The sequence below is a fragment of the Morus notabilis genome, unplaced genomic scaffold (assembly GCF_000414095.1).
Source record: "Morus notabilis unplaced genomic scaffold, ASM41409v2 Scaffold199, whole genome shotgun sequence".
Classification (NCBI taxonomy): Eukaryota; Viridiplantae; Streptophyta; class Magnoliopsida; order Rosales; family Moraceae; genus Morus; species Morus notabilis.
This window is the reverse complement of record NW_010366841.1, coordinates 336,466-363,761: the sequence shown is the minus strand read 5'-3', so window position 1 is coordinate 363,761 and position 27,296 is coordinate 336,466. Positions and strand designations below refer to the sequence as shown.

At 34.8% G+C, this 27,296-nt stretch overlaps 3 protein-coding genes across 3 annotated transcripts; 1 reads left to right on the top strand and 2 right to left on the bottom strand.

The window, feature by feature from the left end:
* Positions 1–6,932: 6,932 nt before the first annotated feature.
* On the top strand, positions 6,933–9,388 carry LOC21401260 (transcription factor ILR3). The gene is made up of 6 exons (XM_024174217.1): positions 6,933–7,083; positions 7,729–7,822; positions 8,002–8,064; positions 8,335–8,415; positions 8,503–8,665; positions 8,827–9,388. The coding sequence occupies exons 1-6, from the start codon at positions 6,933–6,935 to the stop codon at positions 9,091–9,093; spliced, it is 819 nt and encodes a 272-aa protein (XP_024029985.1). The 3' UTR covers positions 9,094–9,388.
* A 463-nt stretch (positions 9,389–9,851) lies between these two features.
* On the bottom strand, positions 9,852–10,967 carry LOC21401259 (uclacyanin 1). Its single transcript, XM_010111247.2, has 2 exons — positions 10,770–10,967; positions 9,852–10,442 (listed from the first exon to the last, which is right to left on the bottom strand). Exons 1-2 carry the CDS (start codon positions 10,933–10,935, stop codon positions 9,946–9,948), a joined length of 663 nt encoding a protein of 220 aa, XP_010109549.1. The 5' UTR covers positions 10,936–10,967; the 3' UTR covers positions 9,852–9,945.
* Positions 10,968–19,139: 8,172 nt separating this feature from the next.
* Positions 19,140–20,106, bottom strand: LOC21401257 (cysteine-rich repeat secretory protein 38). Its single transcript, XM_010111245.2, has one exon. It carries the CDS (start codon positions 20,012–20,014, stop codon positions 19,265–19,267), a length of 750 nt encoding a protein of 249 aa, XP_010109547.1. The 5' UTR covers positions 20,015–20,106; the 3' UTR covers positions 19,140–19,264.
* Positions 20,107–27,296: the final 7,190 nt, after the last annotated feature.

Sequence of the window (27,296 nt, the reverse complement as noted above, 5' to 3'; positions counted from 1 at the left end):
ATCTTTGCTACTACCATCCTCGAGAATTACTGGATTTACTCTTCGTTTGTCCCTGGAAATAGCTATATTTACAGTGAAGTACTTTCATAATTGAATACTTGGATAGCATGGGTCTGGGCATTAAATCAAAAAGTTGTAATAGCGTGGGCCCTCCAGAAATGATTCCCATTTTTGGGTCAATTAGCAAACGTTTTCTTAGGAGAAAAGATTTCTTGATTCTTGGCTGAGTTTGTATAGAAATGCTGGTGGTTCTTGTAATGGTTTTTAAATTTAATTTAATTTTTTTTTGTTCTTCAATTCCTTGGGAAATGGTGGGTTATGATAATGTGGGTTGGGGGGAAGATGGAGAAATCTTTGCTACTACCATCCTCGAGAATTACTGAATTTACTCTTCGTTTGTCCCTGGAAATAGCTATATTTACTGTGAAGTACTTTCATAATTGAATACTTGGATAGTATGGGTCTGGGCATTAAATCAAAAAGTTGTAATGGCGTGGGCCCTCCAGAAATGATTCCCATTTGACTCTGAAATTTTATGGTCATGTTCTTTTCTCTTTTCTTTTTTCTTTTCGCCCTTTCTTTTTTTAATATTTTTTGGGTTTTGGAAGCTTGAAAATCTGATCAAATCCGAGGTATCTAATGAAAAACTGTTAACCAATACAGTTGTCGAGACTTTATCTAAAATCTAAATGACGTAATTGACCTTATATCTTGATATTACATTGTATTGTTATCTTGTTATACATCAAAATTCTAACCTTTTCATTAATCAAACCATAATCTTAAACATTTCAGTATGGCAATCAAAGCATTATAATGATTGGTTGACCGTACGGGACGGAACCAAAAAATAAAGAAATGGAGAAAAAAATAAGGGCTTATTACACTAATACCCCTTGCCAAAATAATAGACTCTATTGACTGAAATTAATCACTTTGTGTTTTGTCAAAATAATAGAGACTCTATTGACCGAAATTAATCACTTCAATACTTCTTGACTTTTTATAAAAATTACACGGATGTCCCCTTACAGTGATACCGTTTGTGTTTTATTAAAATTATAGTGACACCCTTTTGACCGAATTTAATAACAGCAACACTTCCTGGTGTTAAATTTTAGTGAGAAATGTCAAAACTACCCTTGCGTTAAATTTGTTTTCTTTCTTTTTTATTTTTTTTAATAAAAAATTGTGTTAGGATGTGTTGTAATATTTTTAAAGAGTTAACTTAAAAATATGTTAAAAAAAGTTAATGCGTTTAATTTTTTTGTTTTATATTATTTTTTTGTAATTAATGTTTTAAGTTTAATTTAAACTTTTTTTGTTTCATTATAATATAGTTAGTCTTAATAATGCACCAAATATTAAATGGTTTTTAATTTAATACGCTAGTTTAGTAGATGGAGAACATTACTAAAAAAGAATTTTTAGAAAAAAATCAAAACAATATTTGTTTTAATTAGAGTGAACATTATAGCTATAAATGTGTAAAAATTAACTAACTCATTTTTTGATGCTAGGGGCATTTTAAAAAGAATTAACGGTTAAAATTGACGGTCAACTAACAAAGGGAGTGTCCGTTTAATTTTTATAAAAAATTAATAGGTATTGACGTGATCTCTGTTATTTTAACAAAACGTAAAAGGTATCAGTGTAATAAGCCAAACTCTAAGCGAAAAAACTATAAATTGTAGCGGAATATGCATACAAAACAAAACCAAAAGGGCCAACAAAAAAGAAAAAAGTTATATTAGGCAGTCACTTAAACGGTAAACGGTAAAAAAAGCAAAAAGCTTTTGTTTACTCCATGAAAAGACGAGAGGGGACGACAAGACGAGCCTAACAACGTGGCCCAAGCTGTCGCAACTCGTTTCAAAGCTGAGCATCCAATACAAGTTTGTCCTTTCATACGCAGCAAAGGAATTCCCTATTCCCCTCCTTGACTCGGACGTATTATATGATTTTTCTATCGATTACGCTGATCAGAGATCACTACAAACCGGAGAATCTTCAATCTGTTCTGTCAGAAAAACTGCAGGAGAAAAAAATAGTTTTTTTTTATTTTTATTTTTTTTTATTATTCTCGTTGTTGGGTAATTTGTAAGGAGACAAAATGTGTTGATGATACTAGTATCCGTCAAATCTTATTTAGAATTTGTTGCATAATTTAAATTTAAAATTGGTTAAACATTTGAGTTTTATCCAATTCACTGATTTAAATTTTTAATTTAATATTAGATGTGACTTTATATGAAAGCTTTTAACTGTAATAAAAAAAATAAATACGATTTTTTATAAGAATTTTTTACTATAACAAAATTATAATTAAAAATTTAAATTGATAAAATGAACGGAACCTTAAACTACATACTCTTTCATTTTAATTTCACAGTCTATAGAATATTTGAGCATAAAAACCTTCATTATTCCTCTTTATATTGTTGTTATGTTTTGTTGGCTCTATCCTCCGCTTTGCTATTTGTAAGCTCTTTCGTTTGGTACAGATTGAAATGGAATCCGATGTCAGATTTGGTACGTGCGCACAATAAATCGTCGAAATTTTTGTTACTGGCAGTTTGCTAAAAAGAAAGAAGAATTTATCATAATTCATTATCTAAACATTAGATTTAATCAAAATCAAATTAAAAGTGATATAAATTTGATTTAACGGCTCAACATATAAATTTTAGTTTAATAGGGTGGTTTTTGAAAAAGAGAACATGGCAACAACCGAGACATGATGAAGTGGGTGTGGGGAAGAAATTAAAATTAAAGACAGAATGAGTGCTTGCAAATAGCATCTCTTGTGTACGATAGAGTACAGGCAGTCACAGCGGGGCAAATGTACCATCCACTACTGCCACGTCGTCTGTCTTGGCCAGTTATCGTGACACATGGCAACTAGCATATATATATATATATTTATATATTATCTGAGTATCTCTGATTCTGACATGCTTCTTGCTTCACTTTCCGATCCTGTTCGTTCATCAACGAAGGCTCTATTACACTGTATAAGGGTCAAGACCACTTTACAGTTTACGCAATTATTTCTGCATAGGTTTTATCACCAAGACGTAGTAAACTACAGTTCATTTTATTTATTTGAGTTTAAAATTTAAATTTTATTATAATAAAAAATTTTCATAAATAATTACATTTAATTTTTTTACTACAGTAAAAAATTTTCATATAAAATCACATCTCAATTCGAATTAAAAACTCGAATCAGTGAACTAAACGGACCCTACGTCACGTTTAATTCATGCTACGATGAATGTGACCGGGAAACGATTATTTATGAGACGTTTCTTTTCTATATTCATTATTAATTTTAAATCGTGATTTATAATTTTTTACAGTATTATTTTTTATAAAAATAACATATAAAATAAAAATAATTTTAAATTATAATCTTAGTGCTGTGATCGCAGGAACATGTCCTGCCAGGAGCCAAACAGCTGGAGTGATACAAAAGTAACAAAGTCAAAGACTCACGAATTTCGAGGATATCTCGTCCAATAGTGTGATACAGAAGTTCATCCTAATACTTGAAGTACCCAAGCCAGGCCCAAGTGAATTCAATCTCAATTGCATTGGTTTTGGGTCTCTATGGCTGTTTGCTTTTAAGTTCAAGTCCATGCTTATCAGTCTAAACCCGAGAAGACTTTTGTGATTACGGTGCATTATTTTTAATGTGAAACCTTGCAAATTAGGCTGTCAAAATTTAATAAAATTGTTTATAAAACTTGTTTTGCACTTGTTCTTGCAGAAGTAAGAAAAATTCACTGATAGATTAACTGTTGAACATTTAATTAAATGGTTAATAAAACTTGTTCTGCTCTTGCCCTCGTAGTTTAATTAAGAAAAAGTACTTTGCTAATCTTAGTGAAGCGATTTGGAGAGTGCCAGATGACCTTAATAACAAGATATTTTTGGTCCGTTTAGATCGTTGATTCAAATTTTTAATTTGAGTTGAGATGTGACTTTATATGAGAACTTTTTACTGTAATAAAAAAATTAAATGATTATTTCTGAGAGTTTTTTACTGTATCAAAACTCGAATTGGTAAAATAAACAGAGCTTTTAATAGTTTCTTACACTCTCTGTCAAAATATAACATAAATTCTTCATTTATCAGATTCTTAATGTATAATATAGAATGTAAAGAGTCAAAAGGTTCTGCTGCTGCAACCATAGTTTATTGGTTGAGATTGAAAATATATACAGTTATATATGTAAATTCTACTTTAAAAAAAGAAATATATTTAAAGAACGTTTGATTTATGTATTCAGAATTATTCTCGTTTTATGTATATTTTTTGTGAAAAAAAGTATTATAGAAAATCATAAATCATACTTTAAAATCAAAGACGAATATAAGAAACAAACGTCCTCCTAATTATACGCCTTGTTTCAATTTACCTGACGTATAGCAACAAGAAACAAGTGGTGCTCTGCTCCAAATAATTAGGTTATTATATTTGTCATAAATTCTGCGCATGTCCATTCTCGCCTTTTCAGGGCAAGTCACAAACTTGTCATTTGCCCCCAAAATTAATATAAAATTTTCATCTAACGTTACAACCACGCGGTTTCCATTTTCTTTTTTCAATCTTGTGTTCTCTGAAATATTTTGAGAGGTAATTTAAAAAAAAAAGAAAAAAGAAATATTTTGGAAGGTTTGTTCGTATTTAAAGAGTTGACATTGTATTGTTTTCAACTAATAACATTTCCAAACAAGAGACAATTGAAAAAAAATAAAAAAGTCAAAATGACTCGGTTTAGTTACCCTGTAATTTTCCCCTTTACTCCCCTGAGTCATTTTCTATTACGAGTTTTAATTAAGCAAAACAACTACACATTTACGCGGTTTTCTCCCCTTTTCATTTCATTTTTTTGGGGTATTAAACATTCTAATCGCCTGACTCTATTTTTTTTAAAAAATTTATGAAACGCCCGACTTTTTGGTCATATTTGGTATGTGCTCTATTGTTACATGTTGTCAAACTTCCAACTACAGAAAGTCAACTTCCAACTACAGAAAGTCAACTTCTTCTTGATTCTCTTTTCTATTGACCTTTTAAGCCCATCAGCCTTGTCTCCAAAGCTCCAAGAACTTATTCCTTTAAGCAGTCACCATTTATCAATGAGCTAAAGCCAATAGCACATTGCCACATGTTACATGCCATAGCCATACCCAAAAAAAGTTAAAAAAACACAAACAGAGTGGGGAGAGAGAGAGAGAGAGAGAGAGAGAGAGAGAGAGAGAGAGAAGGAAGACCTTAACTTGGTGTTGATGATCACTTTTCAATAGTTGAAGGCTTGAAGCTAGTTTTCTGCAAGGGCACAAATTGCCGCATATTATTTGGTACAAGCACATAAATTTTGTGTTACAATATAAATTGAAGTGCGAATTCCAAAAGGCTAGAACTTAAAGTCTTCAACCACTAGAGTTAATCTCATTCACATGGTATCCAATTGAGTACTTGTGTAGTCTCAGAGATTCTTATATTTGCTCATTAATCCATAATAGAAACTCGGAGATAAATATTCCTTTCAAGAAATGATGACATAATTATATATTACGTGTGAAGATTGGCTCTAGTTGAAGAATTGGTTGAGTCAGATAGAATTCAGTTTTGCCGTGTTGGTTTCAAGACTGCAGCTTGTTACTAAGGAAGCTCATGGATTGATGACGTGTCTAATACCCATTGGTTTGAATGTTGTATATATATAGACTTGGTTAATTGTTGAAAAGTCAATATATTGAGAGAATAGAAAAGTTACCCCAGAGAGAGAAGAAAAAGGCTGAGAAAGGTTTTTTGTGTAATTGAGAACTTATGTTTGGTTCCTGAGAAAATCTTGTAATTAGGGTGTAACTATTCTAAATAGTGGATTTGCTAGAGTAGAAGCCCTGACTTGGATTATGATTTTTTAAATCCGAACCAAGTATAATTGTCTGTTTTTTTGTTTACTGTTTTTCTGTTCTTGGTTTCGTTTGAGTTTAAGATTTGTCTCTGATTTCCTTACATTACGAAACCCATTTTTAAGTGGCTTAATTTTATAGGTAACTTTGGCTAATTAAGTAGTTTCCTTGACGGAAGGGGAACCCTTCTCTCTAGAGACAGAGAACGCGCAATTGGAGACGTAAACACGTTAACGCGTTTCTCTCTTCAACTGGTTTTTCATGACAGTTTCAGTTATATATTAGCTTATGTTTTTTCTAAATTTGCATATACTGTATAACTGTCCCAATCAAAGCAGTTAATACTTAATATGCTTTTATGGATTCTCTTTTTTTTTTTTTTTTTTAATCTATCTATGATCTTAATTTCTTGTGGAGAACAAGATTGCCAATTAGTCATGATTTTAGTCATAAACACACACATTTATATGTATTAGAAGTTCCAAATAAACGAATGATTCTGAAGCAAGATACTTAATCATAGATTTTCCTATGTCTAATTAAACTCACAAATCAGATGCTTGTTACTAAAAATAAAAAGATTTTGGTAGGAAATATCTAATTTTGAAATTACATCAATTCCCTCGTTTCATGTTTATTCTCTGGTACTAACAAAAATATTTAAGTGCAATGCTCTAAAACTTGAAAATTGAAATTTCATTTTCAGCACTGCTTTTCAGATATGCTAGATAGATTCTGGGAATTTTATTTTTTTAATGATGTTTAGTCAACTATAATCTCTAAGCGAACTGTTATATATGCTCTAAGCAAGTAGTGATCAGATCATTATCAGTTTTTCAAGTCCACTAGTTTGGTTATTCATATTCGTCTCCTTCCACTGAAACACTTTGATTGTGGGAACTATAGACATTTGAAACCTTTTCCATTCCACAAACATTAACAAAGGATAACCAATACAGTTTTTCTTTGAAATTCTGGTATTTCATCATACACATAACCAGAAATGGACATGGCCTCCTCAGAGAACTCAAATTGGCTATTTGACTATGCCCTAATGGAAGATATCGCAGTTCTCGGTGGTGAATTTCCCGGTGCTCCCACCGCTTTCATCTGGCCTCCGCAACCCCTCAGCACTTCCCCTAATGCAAGGTGGGGTGGGCTCACTAAGTTATTTTTTTTCCAATCTAATTATAGAATTCTAAGTTATTAATCAGGAGTGAAAATTTCTTCCTTTTTTTTTTTTGCGTGTATACATGCACCAACTTTGTTTCCTACGAGTGTAATAAATAAAACCTAATTAACTTTCAATGAACAATCCTAATATGCATGTCTTGTGCCACATTAGGAGGGCTGTGCCATAAACAAATTGGTGTATTTTTTTATTGGCGTAAAAAGTCTTTCCTTCTTTTTTTTTTTTTTTTGGGACTTCTTGGAAATTCTTTTGTACATGGTAGGTGAAAATAAGATATTGCTTAGCCGTAGGGTGGAGTAAGATATATTTGAACTTTCCAAATGACAGGCAAATTTTGTCATGCTAGTTCAGTAAATAGTTACATGCAATAATTTTCTATCATGTTGTCTAAAGCAGGAGAAGTCATTTTTACTCATTCTATTGGCCTTGGCACCGTGGTGGGAGCGCTTGCGTTTGCACCCGGGGTCCAGGGTTCAAATCCAGGAAATGACCTAACTTTCTCCCGAGCCTGTCATAGTACGGGAGCCTCTTTGGCACTGGGGTCCGCATTTTTTATTTATTTATTTGCAAGAGCGTTACATTATGTTGCCTAATTCCATTAATCTAGGTCTAAATTTTGTTGACATTTTTGTCGTGCTATTCAGTGTGGAAGTTGAATGCTCATATTCAGACAGCCTCAAGGAAGTCAAGTCTCGGAAACGGTAAAAAATAAAAATCTCTTCCGTCTCTTCTCACATTGGAAAAATTATGTTCTAACTTCTAATCAGTCGTTTAGGATATGCTTGTGTTTGTCTTGTCATATTCTCAATGCCTAAATAAAATTTCCACATTCGGTTAAATTTTTTATGATAAACTTTGTGGTGGTCCTAAATATTTTCAGTGTGGAAGTTGACTGCCCATCCGGAGATTCTGATAGCATTAAAGAAGTTGGCTCCCGCAAAAGGTGAACCTTTTTTCATTGCTTGCCTCTCAGAGTTGCTGAAGAAAAAAAAAAAAAAAAAAAAAAAACTTTTTTCTCCTAAGAATCATATGATCTAGATGTGGTTAGTGATTATGTTATAGCAAAAGGAGCTATAGATGTGGCTAGTGATTAAGTTTCTTGAAAATGAATAAAAGTTGGTTTGAGTTTATAACATCTCACTTTTTCTCTCCGTGATACATTACATACCAAACAATTTTTATTTTTATTTTTTTATTTTTTTATTTTTTATAGGCCGAGATCTGATCAATCAAGTGGTGCATCTTGCTCGAAAGCATGCCGAGAGAAATTGCGAAGGGATAGACTGAATGAGAGGTAAAGAAGGGTGATATTCAATTCATCTTGTAGAGTCTGATACTTATCTTTCTGTTTCTCATCAAACTTTGACATGACAAGAATTAGGTTTCTGGAATTGGTTGCTGTGATGGAACCTGGAAGGCTTCCCAAAACAGACAAGGCTGCCATTTTGAGTGATGCTGCTCGGATACTAACACAGTTACGAAGTGAATCGCGCCATCTGAAAGAAACAATTGACGATTTGCACGAAAAGATTAAAGAATTGAAGGTGAGGTCTCGAAAATCAACAACTCTTTTGATCCTTGTTACAATATGAATAAAATAGTAAAACATGACTTGAGTTGGCGAGTTCTTATTAGGCCATATTATGTTATCTTAGTATTACTATTCGCCTCTGCCTAACTCTTTCCGAGTTTCTCCCTTTCTCAGGCAGAGAAGAATGAACTTCGCGAAGAGAGGCAGAGGCTGAGGGAAGATAAAGAGAGATTGGAGCAGCAAGTCAAGGCCATGGCGGCCCAAACTAGCTTCCTTCCTCATTCCCCTGCAATCTCCTCTGCGCTTACCGTGCAAGGACAATCTACAAACAAGCTAATGCCTTTCATCAGTTACCCCGGCGGTGTCACCATGTGGCAAATGATGCCCCAAACTCCACTCGACACTTCACAGGATCACATTCGACACCCTCCCGTGGCGTAACAATGTGCAAAATTCCTGACATGAAAATGGAAAAAAAAAAATTGTGGCAACCATCTCTCTATTCAACTTGTCTCTTGATTTGGTTGATTATTATAATATCTTTCTGTTAGCTTTTTCAAATGTGTCTACGAAGTAGTTGATGAAGCAAGATGTTTAAAATTGAGTAGCCAGCTGTACTTAGGCACGAATATGTAGCCAAAATTTTTTTGGTTAATTATATGCTCACTATATATGTATGCATTTTCAAATGACTTCTTTTGATCCCATTCAATATTGTCAGCACGATTAGATTTGTTAGAACATCATCAATAAAATAAAATAAAATCTTGATATTCAATATTAAGAAATTTGTGTTGCATTACCCTACTATAGATCTCTGGCTAGTACTTTTCGGGGGAATTTGTATTTTTGATTTCTTTTAAGTAAATTATTTTAATGATTTAATCATGTGGCAGTGGTTATTCTCTACTAACTAGTCAAATAATCGCAGAGTGGTTGTCCATAACGGAAGAGATTCGGTCTATCATAATAATTAAAAAGTCTTCAACTATGAATACAGTTTTTATATTTTAATGAATCAGTCTTCAAATCTGTAATACATAATGTCTGCGAAAAGCAAATGATAGTTTGCCTGTAGAAATGCAAAATGGATTAGTATGATCTGAAATTGAAAGGATAAAAATATTAAAGACCATTAGAAATAGTATTATGAAACATTGAAAGGTATATTCAGAATCTGTAATGACCCAAAGGCGCAAGAACAGAAAGGAAAGAAGAAGATGAATTCAGGAGAACATTCACTCAAAAACAACGCAACAACCTCCTTATGGCAAAAGAATTCCCTATAACAGATTAGAAGGCCAAAAGCATCACAATGGTGCTGAATCCCACAAGGAGACTAGCTCGGAAACCGCCTTTAACGTAGTTGATAGGAGCAGCAGATGGTGCTGGTGCAGGCTGAGGAGTCTCGGTAGAAGGAGCAATATTAGGAGAAGACGACGAAGGACCGTTGGAGAGTGGTGAGTCGGGTGACAATCGAGGAGCGGACGCGGTTGGTGCAGGGGATTCGGGTGATCCTGCCCGTGATGGAGTAGAAGGAGGGCTATTTGGAGCCAAGGAAGGAGAATCTGCTGGGGGTGAAGAAGTGGTCGCGAGAGTATCTATTTCGACCTTCATTCCTCCGAGGCAATGCCCTGATACTCCACAGATGAAGTACCTTTTCCCCGGAGCAGACAGAGGGATGACGGTATTGCCATCATTGTAAATCTGGAGTAGATTACTTGGATTGCAAGAATCGTAGCCTGCTTTTGTGACTTCCATCAAATTATGGTTCGGTGTGTACTGAAAAACTGCAAAAATGATTATAAGAAACAACTCACAGCTTAGTATCTTTTTTCTGTGATTGTGATGAAATATTTTCTTCATAAAATTTTCCGCAATCTACAAACCGGTGAGATCTATATATGATAAGCTACGGAGGCAAACAAGAATTTGAACAACTCTATCGATCATCCCGATTGTGAGAAAATCACAACTCAAAAATCATGGAAGTTAGCCGACGTATTAGCACTAAGAATTTCATAATGTGGTTTCAAATGTATTGAGTTGGCCTTTTTTTTCTTCTCAATTGAAACAAAAGAAGAAAGGGTAAAGCAGCGATTGATTTTAGTACTTACTGAGATTATCTCCGACTAGAAATGCCTGAGATGACGCCCAACTTTGCAAGTTTGTTGAGGTATCCCAGCCATTTGGACCGCCTCCGACGGTGTAGTTTGCCGCCATGCCAAGTTCAATGAGAAGGGCCATGACAGCCATGCTTAAAATGGTTCTCTTCATTGCCATGTTTTGGCTTTGGTTTGGGAATGGTCAGATACAGAGAATATGCAGAGTGAGGGAAAAACAATATGCAATCACAGCTTGGATTTTGGTTGGAATTTGGAGTTGTATATAAAGATGCTAAATGGGCAATGGATGTCAAGAGAGAAGATATTGTTTTATTATTATTATTTTTTTTATTTTTATTTTTTGGAATGAGTCGTTGAGAGTTGGTTTAAGTCTCAAAAGCTAAAGGTGATGCTTGCCGGGTTGTTTTCTCGAGTTCTCAATCATTGTTTCTTCTTTTTTTTTTTTTCCTTTTCAACTAAAACGACATTCTTTTCTTTCCGTCTCTCTCTTGAATTACGATTTTTGAACCAATTAGATTACTAGTTGAAGTTTCCTGAAAGAGATGGGTTCAATATAACAACTTCATTAAGCGAGTTAAGGGTCCATAGCCTCAGTGGCAGAGCATTTGACTGCAGATCAAGAGGTCACCGGTTGGCCCTTACCATTTTTTCAAAATGCATTTTTTTTCCCCAAAAAAAATATTTTTTAATAAAATTTTTAATTGTTTCTACATCAACTCTTTTTTCTTTTTTCTTTTTTTTTTAAAATTGTTTCTACATAACTTCTTATGGTAATGCATGTTTTCTAACATTAAATCTGATTAAAGAATCACAAAAAAAATTACAAAATGAACAAAGAGATATCAATTTCAAAATATTGAAAGACCAAATTAATGAACTAATACTACTACAGGTGCACAAACTTATATGACTTAATTTTGATAAAGATTATATAATGTGATCTCGCTTTGCAAATTAATATACAATGCCTCTACTGCATGTTGATATTATCTCTTTTGCTGCAGAGCTCAAGCCTATTAACGATCAGAATATCAGAGAAAGTAAATTTCCAACTCTTTTTTTTTTTTTGGCTGAATAGTAAATTTCCAACTTACTAATTATAAAAATTAGGATTAAAAAAACATAATAAGAGGCAGTAACACATACGTGTACGGTGAGGAGAAGAAGTCTTTTGTGTGGAGTAGTTTAATATGTTTATGGCGTCCACGTGAAGGTGCACCTAATCCAAGCACGCATATCCAGCCCACAATTTCAGACAAAATGAATAAACAACGAAATATGCAGGCACGACACGATCAAGTTGCATTGGTTCAATTGCTTATAAGGATGTCTTTAATAATAATAATAACAACAATAATAATAGGAATATAGACGATAAAAATATCTAACAACAATTCCCTAGAAAAAAGTACCTAACGGCTAACACCGGTATGATTATATTATTTTTAGGGATTTTTTCTAATATAATTTTGAATGCGTAGATTCGTTATGATGAGTATCGTAGAGCACTATCCGGTATTTTTAGTCATATTGGGGGTATAACTCGTGTATGTGTAGATTCGTTATTTATAGATAGTGGAATATAAAGAGTCAATGATATCCTCTTATGCATTATCAGTGGATTGAAAAATACGAGCGCTAGGCCATTAGATTACTCTGTGTTATCTAATGGTTTACTTTTTGTAATGGTACAAATAGTATTTTTTTGATGGTATGATAATGGAATATAAGATAAATGTAATCGGGAAGGTAAAACGGAACTTGACCTCAAGTCGATTATGGATATCCTATGGGGATGATACACTAATATATTGAGTCATGGACTAGAGCTAATCAGAGCTTTGTAAATACGCTATATAAATCGAAAGTGCAGCTCTAGGCTTTTAGTGGAATAGAGCTAGAGTTTTATAATCATGAGACGGACTTGTTAGTTTACAAGTAGCGTTGTGATTATAGGAGCTTAATTTATATATGTCCATCGGGTCCCTTTGCTAGCTCACATAATTTCCTGTAACGATTCGGCGTATTTCCTACATATTGGTAACTTGTGTTATTTCCGTAAAAGAGGTTCAAAGTTAATTCATGGGTGATTTATCAGGTGAATTAATTGATAAATTAATTTTAGATAAATTGGTTAAATTATTGTTTTAAGAGTTGTTTAATATGGGAAGACTATTATATGACTGTTTTGATCAGGTAATTTCTCTATTGGGTTGCTTGAATCAAAACTCGGGCTCTATGCAAGTTTTTCGTGCTGAAAAACTAAGAAAACAACTTTCGTCAGTGCTAACAGGTCGACCGGTCCGATCGACCGGTTAGTGAAGACAGGTCGACTGGTGAGTTATAACGTCTCTGTCACCGGTCGACCGGTTGTAACGTAAAATGCATGCTGACGTGGCAAAATCGACTCTGGATGCGATTAAGACTTTGGAAAACCTAATCATTACGGAAGTATGACTTTCTAAACACTATAAATAGCCTATTAAGTCACATTACTCATAGATCACTTGAGAGATTTTTTGGAGGCTATTGATAAAAGATTCCTGAGAGGAAAAATTGTTTAATTCTCAAGAACAATTTTTTCTTTGGCTCTCGTGATTGGAAGGAGATCAAGAATACCAAGAGGAGATTGAATGACATGTGCCCACCCGCACTCCGATCGTGGAAATGAGAATAGCAAAGAAGACCAGTTGGTTGAGGCTCTTCTTGTTGCTGTTTGGAACGCTTTGATCTGTCAGACGTGCAGTTTCCTAAATCTCAAAAGGTGTGATTTAGATCTTTAGTATTTATGTTATATAGCATCATGAATATATTCTTGGTTGGCTTTAACGTTGATTAAATTTTTTAAATTTTGCTGCGCACTCGATGCCATTATTTTCTAACAAATCAACCATCTGGACTTCAGTGAGCAGTGCACTTTAGGGAAGCAACACAGGCTGAAGTTCACTACATCAACATTCAGAGCAAATGGACCATTGGATTATCTACATGTGGACCTATGGGGGCCAGAAAGAACACCTACTCATGCAGGGTCCATGTACTTTCTTTCTATAATTGATGATAACTCTAGGAAAGTTTGGATTTACCTATTAAAAACTAAAGATGAATGTTTTAATAAATTCAAACAATGGAAGAACCTAGTTGAAAATCAATTAAATAAAAGGGTAAAAGCCCTTAGAACTGATAATGGTCTAGAATTCTGTCATGAGTTGTTCACAGATTATTGCCACAGTAATGGCATCCTAAGGCATAGAACTGTGAAGAAGACACCCCAACAAAATGGCATAGCAGAGAGGATGAATAAAACCTTAATGGAGAGAGTTAGATGTATGCTATTTGGTTCAGGTTTACCTAAATCCTTCTGGGGTGAAGCAGTTAACACTGCTTGTTATCTAATTAATAGATGTCCATGTAAGCCTATAGGATTGAAGACTCCACAGGAGCTCTGGACTGGAAAACCACCAAATCTAGGAAATTTGAGAGTATTTGGATGTGCAGTGTATGCACACCAAAGGGAAGGGAAGTTAGACCCTAGATCCCTTAAATGCATATGCCTAGGATATCTTGAGGGAGTAAAAGGATATAGACTATGCCTGAAAAATAGTCCTAAGTTTAAAATCATCATTAGCAGGGATGTAATCTTTAATGAAAACCATATGCCTTATTTTAAAAAGGACAAAGATACTGCTGCCCCTTTTAATGATGTAGGAAGAGGTGAAAACTCCCCATGACAGCTCTAATTTGAGGTGGAGTCACTAACAACATCAACACAAGCTCCACTTGAGCAGGAACCTGATAATGAATCAGAGCAGCAACCGCAAGAGACTCAGGAAACTGCTGCTGAAGACCCATGAGAGGAACTAGAGCATGCGGTCTCAGAGACTCTGTCAGATTATGTCCTTTCAAGAGATAGGTCAAGGAGGCATCAAACCCCCTCAGAGATATGGTGAGAGTGAGCTCATAGCGTTTGCTTTAAGCTCTGCAAAAGACCTTTCAGAAACAGAACCAGGCTCATATCAAGAAGTAGTTTCAAGCTCTCAGTCCAACAAGTGGATGGCAGCCATGGAGGAAGAGATGAACTCTCTCAGGAAAAACAATACTTAGGTCTTAGTGGACAGGCCCAAGAAGCATAAACTTGTCTCCTGCAAATGGATCTTCAAAGTTAAAGAAGGAATTGAACCAAATGAGCCCAAGAGATACAAGGCAAGGTTAGTAGCAAAATGATTCACACAGGTTGAGGGCATAGATTACACTGAGGTGTTCTCACCGGTTGTGAAATACAAAACTATAAGAACTATTTCTGCCTTAGTAGCACAAAAGGACTGGGAATTAGAGTAGATGGACTTTAAAACCGCTTTCCTTATGGGGACCTGAATGAAACAATTTATATGCAACAGCCACTCGGTTTTGAAGCAAAAGGAAAGGAAGAAAAAGTGTGTCTGCTGCGAAAGTCCTTGTACGGATTGAAACAATCCCTAAGGCAATGGTATAGAAGATTTGAAAGCTACGTAGTTAAAGCTGGATTTACAAGGAGCAATTATGATTCCTGTTTGTATCACAGGAATCCGGGTGCAAGTAATGCAGTCTTTCTCTTGTTGTATGTAGATGACATGCTAATTACAAGCATGGACCCAGAAATCATCAAGGAGGTAAAGAAAATGTTAAGCTCAGAGTTTGATATGAAAGACTTGGGCAGGGCAAGAAGAATCCTCGGTATTGACATAAAGAGGAACATAAAAGAAAGGATCTTATACCTTTCATAAGAAGAGTATTTAAGAAAGGTAGTGAAGAAGTTCTCAATGGAACAGGCAAGAGGAGTAACTATCACTCTAGCCGGCCACTTCAAACTCTTAGCAGCACAATCTCCCACAACATAAGAAGACAAATTGAAGATGTCTAAAGTTTCTTATGCAAGTGCAGTAGGCTCCCTAATGTATGCAATGATCTGCACTAGGCCTGACCTTGCCTATGCAGTAAGCGTACTGAGCAAGTACATGGCAAATCCAGGGCAAGATCACTGGCTTGCCATGAAGTGGGTGTTGAGGTATGTCAAGAATACTCTCAGTTATGGTTTAATTTACAAGTGCAAGACTGCACACATGGTATTGGAAGGTTTTGTAGACTCAGACTATGCAGGAGACAGAGATAAGAGGAGATCTACATCAACATTTATGATGACTTTGAGTAGTAGTTGCATCAACTGGAAAGCTCAACTACAACCTGTAGTGGCTCTATCAAGCACGGAGGCTGAGTATATGGCTCTTACAGAAGGTTTTAAATAAGCTATATGGATGCAAGGTTTGCTAAACGAGTTGAAGGCACTGAGAGGAACCCCAACAGTCTATTCAGACAGCCAGTTCACTTATGCAAAAATCCGGTATATCATGAGAAGTCCAAGCACATAGATGTGAGGCATCACTTCATCAGGGAAAAGGTGGAAGATGGAGTGATCATGCTGGAAAAGGTCGACACTGATGAGAATCCTTCAGACATGGCTACAAAAGTTATCACTGCAAGCAAACTCCAAAAAGGTCTGGGTTTGCTTAATATTGGAAAAACGTAGCCTAGAAGGATAGAGCTATGATTCCACAAGAAGCATGATTTACTTCTGAGATTAAGGTGGAGTTTGTGAGGAATAATCCCAGAAGAAATCATTTTATATGCATAAGAAGAAGAACTAGAAGAAAACGACATCTAAAACACCTTCTCACCAGGATGCTCCACGTGTCCAAGTCAGTGCAGAGCCAACTCTTCTAGAACCGACTATACCTAAAGGAAAAGAAGAGATCTAGATGGTTCATTCATTCGGTGGAGAAACATAATCAAGAGAGAGAGAGGCTTTTCCCTTGTATCAAAGAGGTTCAAGCAGATTCAAGAGGAAGAAGAAACCAGTACACGGTGAGTGAGAGAGGATGTGCTCCAAGAGTGTTTGAGGTGTGAGAAAATAGAAGAAATCAGAATTTCTTATGGGTAGTTTTTCTCAGGAAACACTTTGTTTTTCTCTAGGGTTGGTTTCTGGGTTTTGTATCTCAGATTTGGGGTTTCTATTTCTTGTAATTGATTGAAGGTGTAATTCTTCTTCATGATAGTGGATTGAGTTTTTTGTGGAGGAGCTCGACAGGATTAGGTCAATTTATTTTTGGCCGAACCTGGGTAAATCTTCTTGTGTTCATATTTCTTTCCTGTTTTCTTGTTTTTTTTCATTCCATACTTCCGATTGTGTTGGTCTCGTTCCAAAATATATATATATATATATATATATAATTGATGGTAACATTTGAATGCCCAGCTATATATATATATATATATTCTTAACAGGCAAGCTGGGCATTCAAATGTTACCATCAATTTACTGAGTGTTGCGAGTGCAAGATCTTTACCACTACTACTATCCACAATGAGCTCACGTGAACGAAAACCCAGATTATACTCGCGAGTGCATTCAACATTTGTTTTTGTTAATTTTCATTAATTAGAATCAGTGTGCATATATAGAGTCCATCAACAAATGTATTGCATGCATTAGCTTATAAGCCATAGTTGAAAGTTAACCAATTCAGTGCTTATTGTTAGGGTAAGAACTTATAACTAATAATTTGGTGGGAATTGATAAATTGAGACAAAGCATGTATTAAGATACCGAAGGAAAAAAAAAAAAAATTTCAATTTAAATGGACATGTAGGAAATAAAATCATAAAAAATAATATATACGAGATATGAATGGAAGGAAGTCATGGAACTCATATCATTACATATTTCAATTCAAATGGACATATTTATATATATCCTTATTCAAAAAGAATGTTGAAAACTTTTTTTTTTTTAAGAAGAGGTTGAGAAAAAAGAAAAACAACATCATATAGGAGAGTGCCATGATCTCTCTCCGTGGTGATCAGAGGAATCGTTAAGTTCGAGATTATGGGAAGAAAATTAAGAAAGAGATTTTTAGACTTTAAAGGAGGACAAACATATATAATTTCATATTTTTAGAGGGGAACAAATGACAAATTTTAATACAATTATACCCCTACAAAATTTCTTTAAAAAACTCAAGTAAGGCGGCTGCCTACCCTCGAAAAGATGTGCTTCGCTTTTGACGTTGGTCGGTAGGAACCAACATTTGAAGTGCCTAAAAAAGGCTTTTAATGCCAGTTTCTAAGCAAACCAACGCGGAATATAAGAGTTTGTTTAGTTCGCTGATTCGAGTTTTTAATTCGAGTTGAGATATAATTTTATGTGAGCTTTTACTGTAGTAAAAAAGTTAAATATGACTGTTTCTGAGAGCTTTTTACTGTAGTAAAACTCAAATTCTAAACTCAAATCGGTGAAATAAAAGGGATCTAAAGCTCTTAAAATTCGCTTTCGATGCAACTAGCTTGGAAAGCCATTGCACAAGACGTTCGACGTTGGTTGCTGAGCAACCAACATGAAAACCCTGCATATCCCCTTTTCTAATCTGACGTCTATCCCTGAAACTACAATCTTTTTGAGTCCATCCCTGAAAGTTGAGTTTCTCTTAGTGGGCAATGTTGAGAACTTGTTCCTCCTCATCGTGGTTGTCCAATCACTGGCTTTGCCGGCCCATCCCAATGGCCCGACCCATATTGAGTGTTGACACATGGACGGTTGAGATTAACGTTCGAAGTCTGTCTCCAACAATGTAACTAACACCAAGCATAAATCACATTTTCTTAGCTATTTTATATCTTTCTCTTTTTTTTTTTTTTTTTTTTTTTTTTTTTTCAGTATGTGTTTTGTAAGATTGCAATAAACGTTTTCCGCCTTTCTGCATGATTTTACGCTTCTCCTTGGTTCACCCATTTACACCAGTGGAATAAAAAATGGTTGAGAAACGAGACCTATAAAGCAAAGAACATTACTTTTGGAACTCGCTAGCGGAAGTTGGCAGGATTTTAAAGAAGACGGAGAACATGATTTTCCTCACGTCTTTATTTATTTATTTACCTTTGGAACTCTCTTAGACAAATTCAGGAGAGATAGCAAAACGTGCATTAGCAAAGCTTTGAACTTGTAATTTACCAAAGAAAAATGTGTCGCACTTTCAAAGTTCCAATATGCACAAAATGTAAAATAATAACATATTTAATGTTATCCGTTTTTTTTTTTTCCTTCCGAACCTTCATAGACAAATTCAGGAGGCCTAGCTAGCTAGCAAAAGATGCATTTATAAGCTTTGAACTTCAAAGGTTTCCGTTAATATGCTCAAAATGCTGATTCCCAACTAAGCACACTTATTTCAGCCAATAAATAAATAAACAAACAAATAAACTAAGCATAATTAAGAGACATCAATCATACTTAATATGTAAGATTAAAAAAAAAAGGCTGATCCATGAAGATTAGATAATCACTGCCATATTATCACTAGCAATTTATTTAATTATTAGCTTGTGTAAACCATTACAGTAGATTACGTTTACATAATATCTAAAATAAGCTGAAAGAGTACCACCAATCCGCCTATTTATATTTTTTGATCCTCAACAATAGGGTAAAGCTCATATCTAACGTAGCAGCTTCCACCAACCACACGACCTCCTCGTTTTCCACTGCTAAAGTTTGGAAGTTCGCTTATTGCATCGTCAAGGCACTTTTTACAATCTATTCCTTTAAGGTCTCTGGTGCACTGAGCCAAGCCATACAGTTTCGGGTCCGGTCCGGTCCCGAGCACGAGCTCGCCGGTCGAATACAACTTCGACGTGGCAGAGGCCTTTTCAGACAAACTGCTCAACAGTTCCTTCACTTTCGAGTCGAAAGATTTGGGGTCTTGATCCACGTCTTTAACGTTCCACATGTAGAACCTGTTGGTGCTATCAATTTGGCCGAAGAAGTTCTTGTCCGAGTACTTCAAGAGGCAATTGTCGTACCAAATGACGGCTCCTTTGTTGTATGGGCAACGGCTCTGAAGCTCTTTGCCCGCTTCGACGGTGCAAGTCTTGCAGTCCTCGGTGGAGACGTCTCCGCGGCACAGGCCTAGTCCGTTCACTTGGCTGTCGCCTTGCCCGGTGGTGCTAACTCCGAAGCCGGTCGGAGGGACTTTGACGGAGAGACGGCTGAGCAGTTCATTCAAGTTTGCGCCAAATGGGCTGTTGGCTGTGTAGTTTTCCTTGTTGAAGCAAAAATGGTAGAGAGGATCCGCGGCTATGGCTGCATTGAGGAAAAGGAAGAAGAAGAGAGAGAAAGTTAGGAGAGAGATTGGTTTTGAGGAGGACATAATGTTGTGATATTGATTATGAGCAAGCTTTTGGGATTAATTGCAACAATAAGCTTGTTTGGGATTTTGTGGATGTGCTTCTCTACGAGATTGTCGTTGCGTTTATATAGAAAAGAGTTTCTTCAGGGTGCAACGATAAACAGGGAGTTGAAATTGTAAACTTTTCTATGGGAGAAAATTAGTCAAATATCTTAATTATATAATTAGGACGAAGAAAAAATGTTTGTCAAAATAGGAACGTGACTTGCTGAAGAGGATATTATTGATATTATGTATTTGTGGTTGATAAATGCGTGCTGTGTCAACCCAATGAAAGAGCCATAATGAAAGTGTCCCAGACGACTTTGTATAAGTTTTGAAAGACATACCAATTAGATGTGATTATGAGTGGACATATATATAATTGATTTTTCTCGAGCATTTAATGATTTTCAATTAGGTTTCACATTTCATCACTTGTCGGCCATGGAAAATCAAATGCTATCTATGTTGCTATTGTAACTCAGTTTTACTCTTCAAAGTTTTTAGTGATTACGTTAATCAGTGTACGATATGTAATTAATTTCCCAAGAGTTTAAGTACTTATACAAGGACAATTAGGAGAAATTGTAGAGAACAACCATAGAAGTTGGAGAAAGGAATTAATATTTTATACTGAATTTAACACTTTGACATCTTATCTATATGAAACACTTGATTGTGGTTAAATTCATTAAAAATAATCCGTTAGGCATTGTACAACTATATGATCAAATTGGAATCAAGTCACATTTTATGCCATGGCATGAAGATTATGGGATTGGGGGCAAAGCCTCAAAAACTCTGGCGCAGCCATCTTCCACTTTGATCCTATAGTTGCAATCCAAACATGCTCATAATAGTATTAATGCTACACAAATAATATAATATTACTAAAATAACATAGTAACTATAAACCTGCATTATTCTTGATAGGCCGCCAAAGGTTCTCGAATCTTTGTACACGATAGTGCGAAAAGTTGGTTGTTTTACACAAAGAAGTACTATTACAGGGCCGTTCGGTTCGCTAATTCGAGTTGAGATGTGATGTTGTGTGAGAGCTTTTTACTGTAGCACAAAAGTTAGATGTGACTATTTCTGAGAGCTTTTTACTGTAGCAAAACTCGAATTCTAAATTTGAATCAGCGAAAAAAACGGGGTAGTATGAGCTGCTTTATCTGATTTTTTGTCAATTGCTTCTAGATGGAACTTGAAAAATTTTTTTTTAAAAAGAATAATATTTTTGAAAGATCCTGCTGGTGTGCCCATGCATCCTGAATAGTCCAGTGTTTAGTAAGGTTGGATATATTGTTCTTTTACAAGTAAAATTTTCATCACCATTGAGTTTTTACTAAAATACTATCCAAATACAATTCAAATTTTGACTCACTTAAACACAAACTCAAAAAGATTCTAATCTCAAACCACTCAAATATACACAACCAAATAAGAATTCAAATTACAACATCAACTCAAATTATAACTCAAATTTAACTCAAAATTTATACTCAATCAAGTCACTGTAACTCAAAAATATAAATGAACAAGCCCAAATGTGCATATTTGAATATATTGCGGGCTTGGATGAAGAATGTAATAATCATCTAGAACTTTTGACATGTTATTATATCTTGTCCGAACTTTCTAATTAAATTTGTCTGCATCAGGCTCTGAATATTACGTGACTACGATGCGATGCTATTATGTATAGAAAATTCTTTGATACCAAATGCAGAGTAATGGAAATCACCTAACATTAGTTATAATGTCTTTCTTTATTATTATTAATTATTATTAATTTATTATTTTGTATTATTATTATTATTATTATTATTATTATTATTATTATTATTACTATTATTATTATTATTATTATTATTATTATTATTGTTAATATTATTACTGGCAGTATAAGTTTGGCCGATTTGTTATTATTATTTGACAAATGATTGTTAGCATTACTGGCAGTATAAGTTTGGCCGCTTTGTTATCTTTAATCATCAAGGAAAAACCCGGTCTCTTGCTGCGGGGAATAGTTTTACGAAGTCAGTAATTTCAGCCAAAAAGTACGCCATAGGGCTACTATCTAGCCCGTGGTTTCGATAATAATCCAAAATCCAGTCCTCAAATTATTCATAAATTCTTCTAGAGAAATGTATTGATGCATTTTTATAACCCATTTATGCCACGTAAGTCAAGCGATCATGGTTGACCCAAATTATCAATGGACTTACACAAGTTGAGCCACCACTATAGGCATTATTGTGGAAAAAGTAGGTCAATGGTCAAATGTTAATTTGAAGCCAACTGGCTCGCAGTTGATATGCTTTCCTTCTCGTTTGGCCTACTTTTGTCGTAATACTACACTAAGGCGCGTTTATCAAACCGTAAAAAAATGTAATGAAAAAGATAATAAGATTAGAAGAAAAATAAAGTAATAAGATTAAGAGTTATTCATTTTTTTTATATGTTTATTTGATTATTAGATAGTGTAATGAGAAATAATTTTATTTTTTTTTTATATTTATTAAAATTAGGAATAATAATTTTATGAATGTAATCACTAAAATGTCATTTTACATAATTAAATAATTATTAATTGTATAGTAATTCATTAAGGATAAGTAAGTAAATTTATTATTCATTCTCTTTAATAAGAAATCAATACTTAGGGAGGTGCAAGGATTAGTACTAAATCTCTACTACTAATTTTGTAAGTAAACACATTATTAGATAGAAAAAGGAATTACTCCTTACTTCCCCTTTTTCTTTAATGCAAAGTAAACATGCTCTAAAAGTAGTCATGTATTTGTTCGTATTTGATTACATATTAACAGAAATTTTATAACATAATGTACTATATTTACCTTTTGTTTTAGACAATAAAAAATCACCACTTTTTCGGTATGATCCTTGTGACATGTCGCTAAAAAAAAAAAAATAAAAGAACAACAGAGAGAAGCAATTTGCATTTGATAGTTCGTTGTCGTTTCAATAGAAAAGGGAAAAAAATGAATGTTTTTATTCACACAACCCGCTTAAATCCCCACTCTCTTGAAATTAAAATTTCTTGTTACAAAAGATCAACCCTCAAATATAAAATGATGAAAAAGACAATTATGATAGATTTTGGCTAGACCAAAGTCGGAAATTTTGGGATTCATGTCTTGGTCCAACAGAATGTTGCTAGCTTTTAGATCTCTATGAATAACCCTGAACTGAGAGTCCTCGTGCAGATAAAGTAGCCCTCTAGCGATACCAACAATGATTTTGTAGCGTCTTTTCGTCTTCCCTCAACTATAATCAAGTAAAAACTTATAGATCATGATAAACTAATACACATTTGATGTTATATAATCCCTGCTTCTACTAACTAAAAAAAAAAAAAGGAAAGAATATCATACCAAATAAAACTTTTTCCAAGCTTCCATTAGGTAAGTATTCTTAGACAAGTAACTTCTCTTCATTTTCTAAGCAGAATCCCAACAGCTTTACTAGATTGTGGTGAGCAATTTAGCAACCAAAACTACTTCAGTTCTTAGTTCCTCTAGTCCTTGACCTGAATTACTTGACAGTCTTTTGACGGCTATTTCTCGTCCATCATTGAGTTTACCCTTACATATGAACAACATGTTAGAAACTTTAAAGCCATAATTCCTACCATTCAAGAGCAATATGTAAACGGGATGAATAAAAATATAGAGATTGTATGCACAAGATCTATAGTGGCTCACTCTTGATGTGAGAACTATGTCCACTTGCCGAAAATTTCACAATAATAAGCGGAGGAAGTATAAGGTACAATCTAAACTAAAACTACCTATATCAATCTCTATTTTTCTTTACCGAAAATGGATATTCCGTAAACGTCCCTTGTTTATCACGAGGATCGGGGCCGACTAATACATTAGTAGAATACCTAAATTACTTTTGAAAATTAGGCGGAACCATGGGCGGCAGAAAAAGAGCTCCAACCAACCCAACATAGTTTGCAGTGTCAGATATAAAGAGTGGCAAATTATAGTGCTTATTCATTATAGTTGACTTGGTACCTTATAAACTGGACCAAAACCACCTTCTCCAAGTTTGTTTGCAATGGAGAAATCTTTTGTTGCAACTTTTTTGAGTTCTTAGTCCGATCAAGAGTGGCTCCATTCCACTACTTCCTTCTTCATGAACATTATCTGAGTTACACAAAGTGCAGTGCATTTCCAAACGGAAATTAGTAACATGAAACAACATTTTAACTACTTTAGTATGTCTAAATTTTTTGCTAAACCTTAGTTGAGTGTGACAAGCTAAATAAACTAAATTAAGGATGAGAATTAAGATTATTACCATCTCTTTTTCTCCTTGATTTTTCTCCAAGATGAGCAAGCCCAAAGTAGCGGTATCACTAACAAAGCCACCGCAGCCACTGGGACCACCACAGAAACAATTGTTTTAGTGCTATTCTTTTTCCCTGCATTCAAAACAACAGATTAAAAAAACCCTACCGGATTACACTGCTTGATTTGAGGTAAAAAGTGACATAATAATATATTTGTTACCTTCATGGTTAGTTCCTTTAGTACTTGTTGTAGTAGTCAAATTTGGCTCTGTTAGATCTGGGTTAATTACGTTCAGTTGTTCGAGAAAAATAAAGTGCAGAAAGTAAAGAAACACACAATATGATATCTCAGTTCAGTGCGCACACCTACTCTGCGGGACCACGCCCAGACAATAAACAGTTCACTATGTTCCAGAAATTACAGACACCATACGGACTTATTCATTTAAGGACTCCCTCCTAGACAATGACGCCGTTGTGATGAATCTCCACAGTGATTGTTTAGCGTGCACTACACGTCTTCAAAACTGCACGGTGAACTCCCTTCGACCAGCAGAGCTTCCTCCCGAAAGCAACAAATCCTTCTTCCGAATGACGATCTCAATAGCGCACAAGGCTCACAAAAACCCACAGACTCTTTTCTAAAAATATTCTATTAAAACCTCTCCACATTATCAGCTACGATGAAACCTTAAATAAAGCTTCATGCATATTCTCTCCACGTTGAGCATCTTTTTAAATTCAAACTAAAAACTAAATTTCCTTTTGAATCCACCTTATCCAAATCCGATTCAAATATTATATATACCCTTAGCCATCTCCATATCAATGCCCATCAAAATCATTCACGCACAAATATATATATATATATATATATATATATATATATTCCAAAGATAAACTTTGCTTGATCTCCACGTGCTATATCTCTCATTTATCTCTAAATCCACTTTTGTAGATAAAGCTCTCTTTGAAATTCAAACCAAACCATAATATGCTTTATCTTCTCCAAATCTCAACCAATATCTTATCTGCAATCTTAAACTTCAAATCTGATTTTGAATCTTCTTCTGCAATACGAAATCTTCTTGAACCTATTTTTTGAATTTTTACAAGATTGTCAATAAATTGCCAACTAATAAAAATACTTAACAATCTCCCCCTTTAGCATTTTTTGGCAAAACTAACAAGAGATCCTAAAAAATTCAAAAACGTAAAAAATTATATTGGTCTCCCCCTTTTTGACAAAAATAAGCCAAAGACACAACGAAAAAAAATAAAAAAAAATTCACACCCTAGACACGTCTTCAACAGCTTACTCCCCATGAATCTTCTCTGTGTCTTACTCCCCCTGAATGTAGCATTCTCCCTTGTATAATGCTCTTAACACCTGTCAATTGCTCAGTGCAACCAACATCACTACACCCACAATCATTAGTGCATGCTTCTAAAGAAGTATAAGCCTTATGACATCTCAAATCAGATTTCTTTACCCACACACGTCTAGAAAAATTATTTTTCACATCAATCTTCACGTTAGGTGTCTTCTTTGAGTTTGCGGAATTTGGTGGATTAATAAACATACCTTTCTTTAAAGCATTTAAATACTTGTAGCATCTCGGTCTTATGTGGCCAGGTAATCTGCAGTAATGGCATGTGGGGACAAACCTTCTATGTCGAGGGGATAAGATAGTAACCTTCTTAGTGGAGGAGGTCGGAGGCTTAGGGGCAGACGTCTTCTTCACAAACACTATTTTGGACATTGAGCTCTCACCAATATAGCCAAGGCCATGTCGATCGCCACTCGGTTTTCCTATCGAGAGAATGTGATCCAATTTTGTGGTGCTGGAATTCATCATCTTCAATGACTTTTGAGTGTGCTCCAATTCAACTCTTATCTCCTGCAGCTTTTTCTCCTTTTCAATAACCCAAAATTCATAGTTTACAGTAGCCCTCTTAAGTACATCCTTCTCTTTAATAAGCTCATCGACTTGTTCCCGCAAAGACTTATTCATTTTAACCACCAAAACCTATTTATTGAACATGGTTTCATATGCCTCCAGGATTGTCTCCTAAGTCAGTTCTTCACCATTGCTGGAACCGTCAGAATCTGAAAAATCTTCGTTTTCATCTAGTTTTCCAGAGTGTGTTGCAGATGATGTTGCAGATGATGTTGCAACTGTTGGTTGCCCGAATCGAATTTGGGTACGGAAGCGCGGTGGTGCGGGGAAGAGGCGGATCGTGTATAACAAAAATTTTCATAAAACTTTTGAGATACTCTATAGATTATATTAATTTATGCACGAATAAATTAATCTTATTAACTTATATATATCAAGAACTCAATCAGGAAAAATACCTGGAAGCCGACTCGGATGATAACTTGAGTTCTTTGACCACGAACAGTCCTTGCTCCAATCTTTGTGTTTAGAAAACCAATGTCTTCCACATCAATTCCTAGAATCCACGAAGACGTGTGTGTGGGCACACATGAGACAAAACGGGTTACAATAAACACTCGAATTTCCACAAACACCATCACATGCACGATGTGGAATTTTTGGAGAAAAAATTTTTCTTTCCTCTCTCTCTTGAGAATTTCGGCCAGCCTTAACTCTTAGGGCTGAAAAATTGTTTCCAAAATTTCTATAGAGAAATTTCGGCTACCTCTAAAATTAGGGCAAAAAACCATTCCGAAAATTGTCTCAAAAATAGTATTTATAGAGTAGAAGTCAAACTTCTAGAAGGAATCCAATCTCTATCTCCAATTTGAATTTCGAACCAAAATTCTCCTCTATCCCTTATCCCTTGTGGCCGGCCATGCTAGGGATTCCTATCCCTGTGTGTGGCGCCAATACTGGATAGGGAAGGAAGAGAAAATCATTCTTTATCCTGTAGTCCAATTTTATTTCAAATTCAAATTCAAATTTAAGT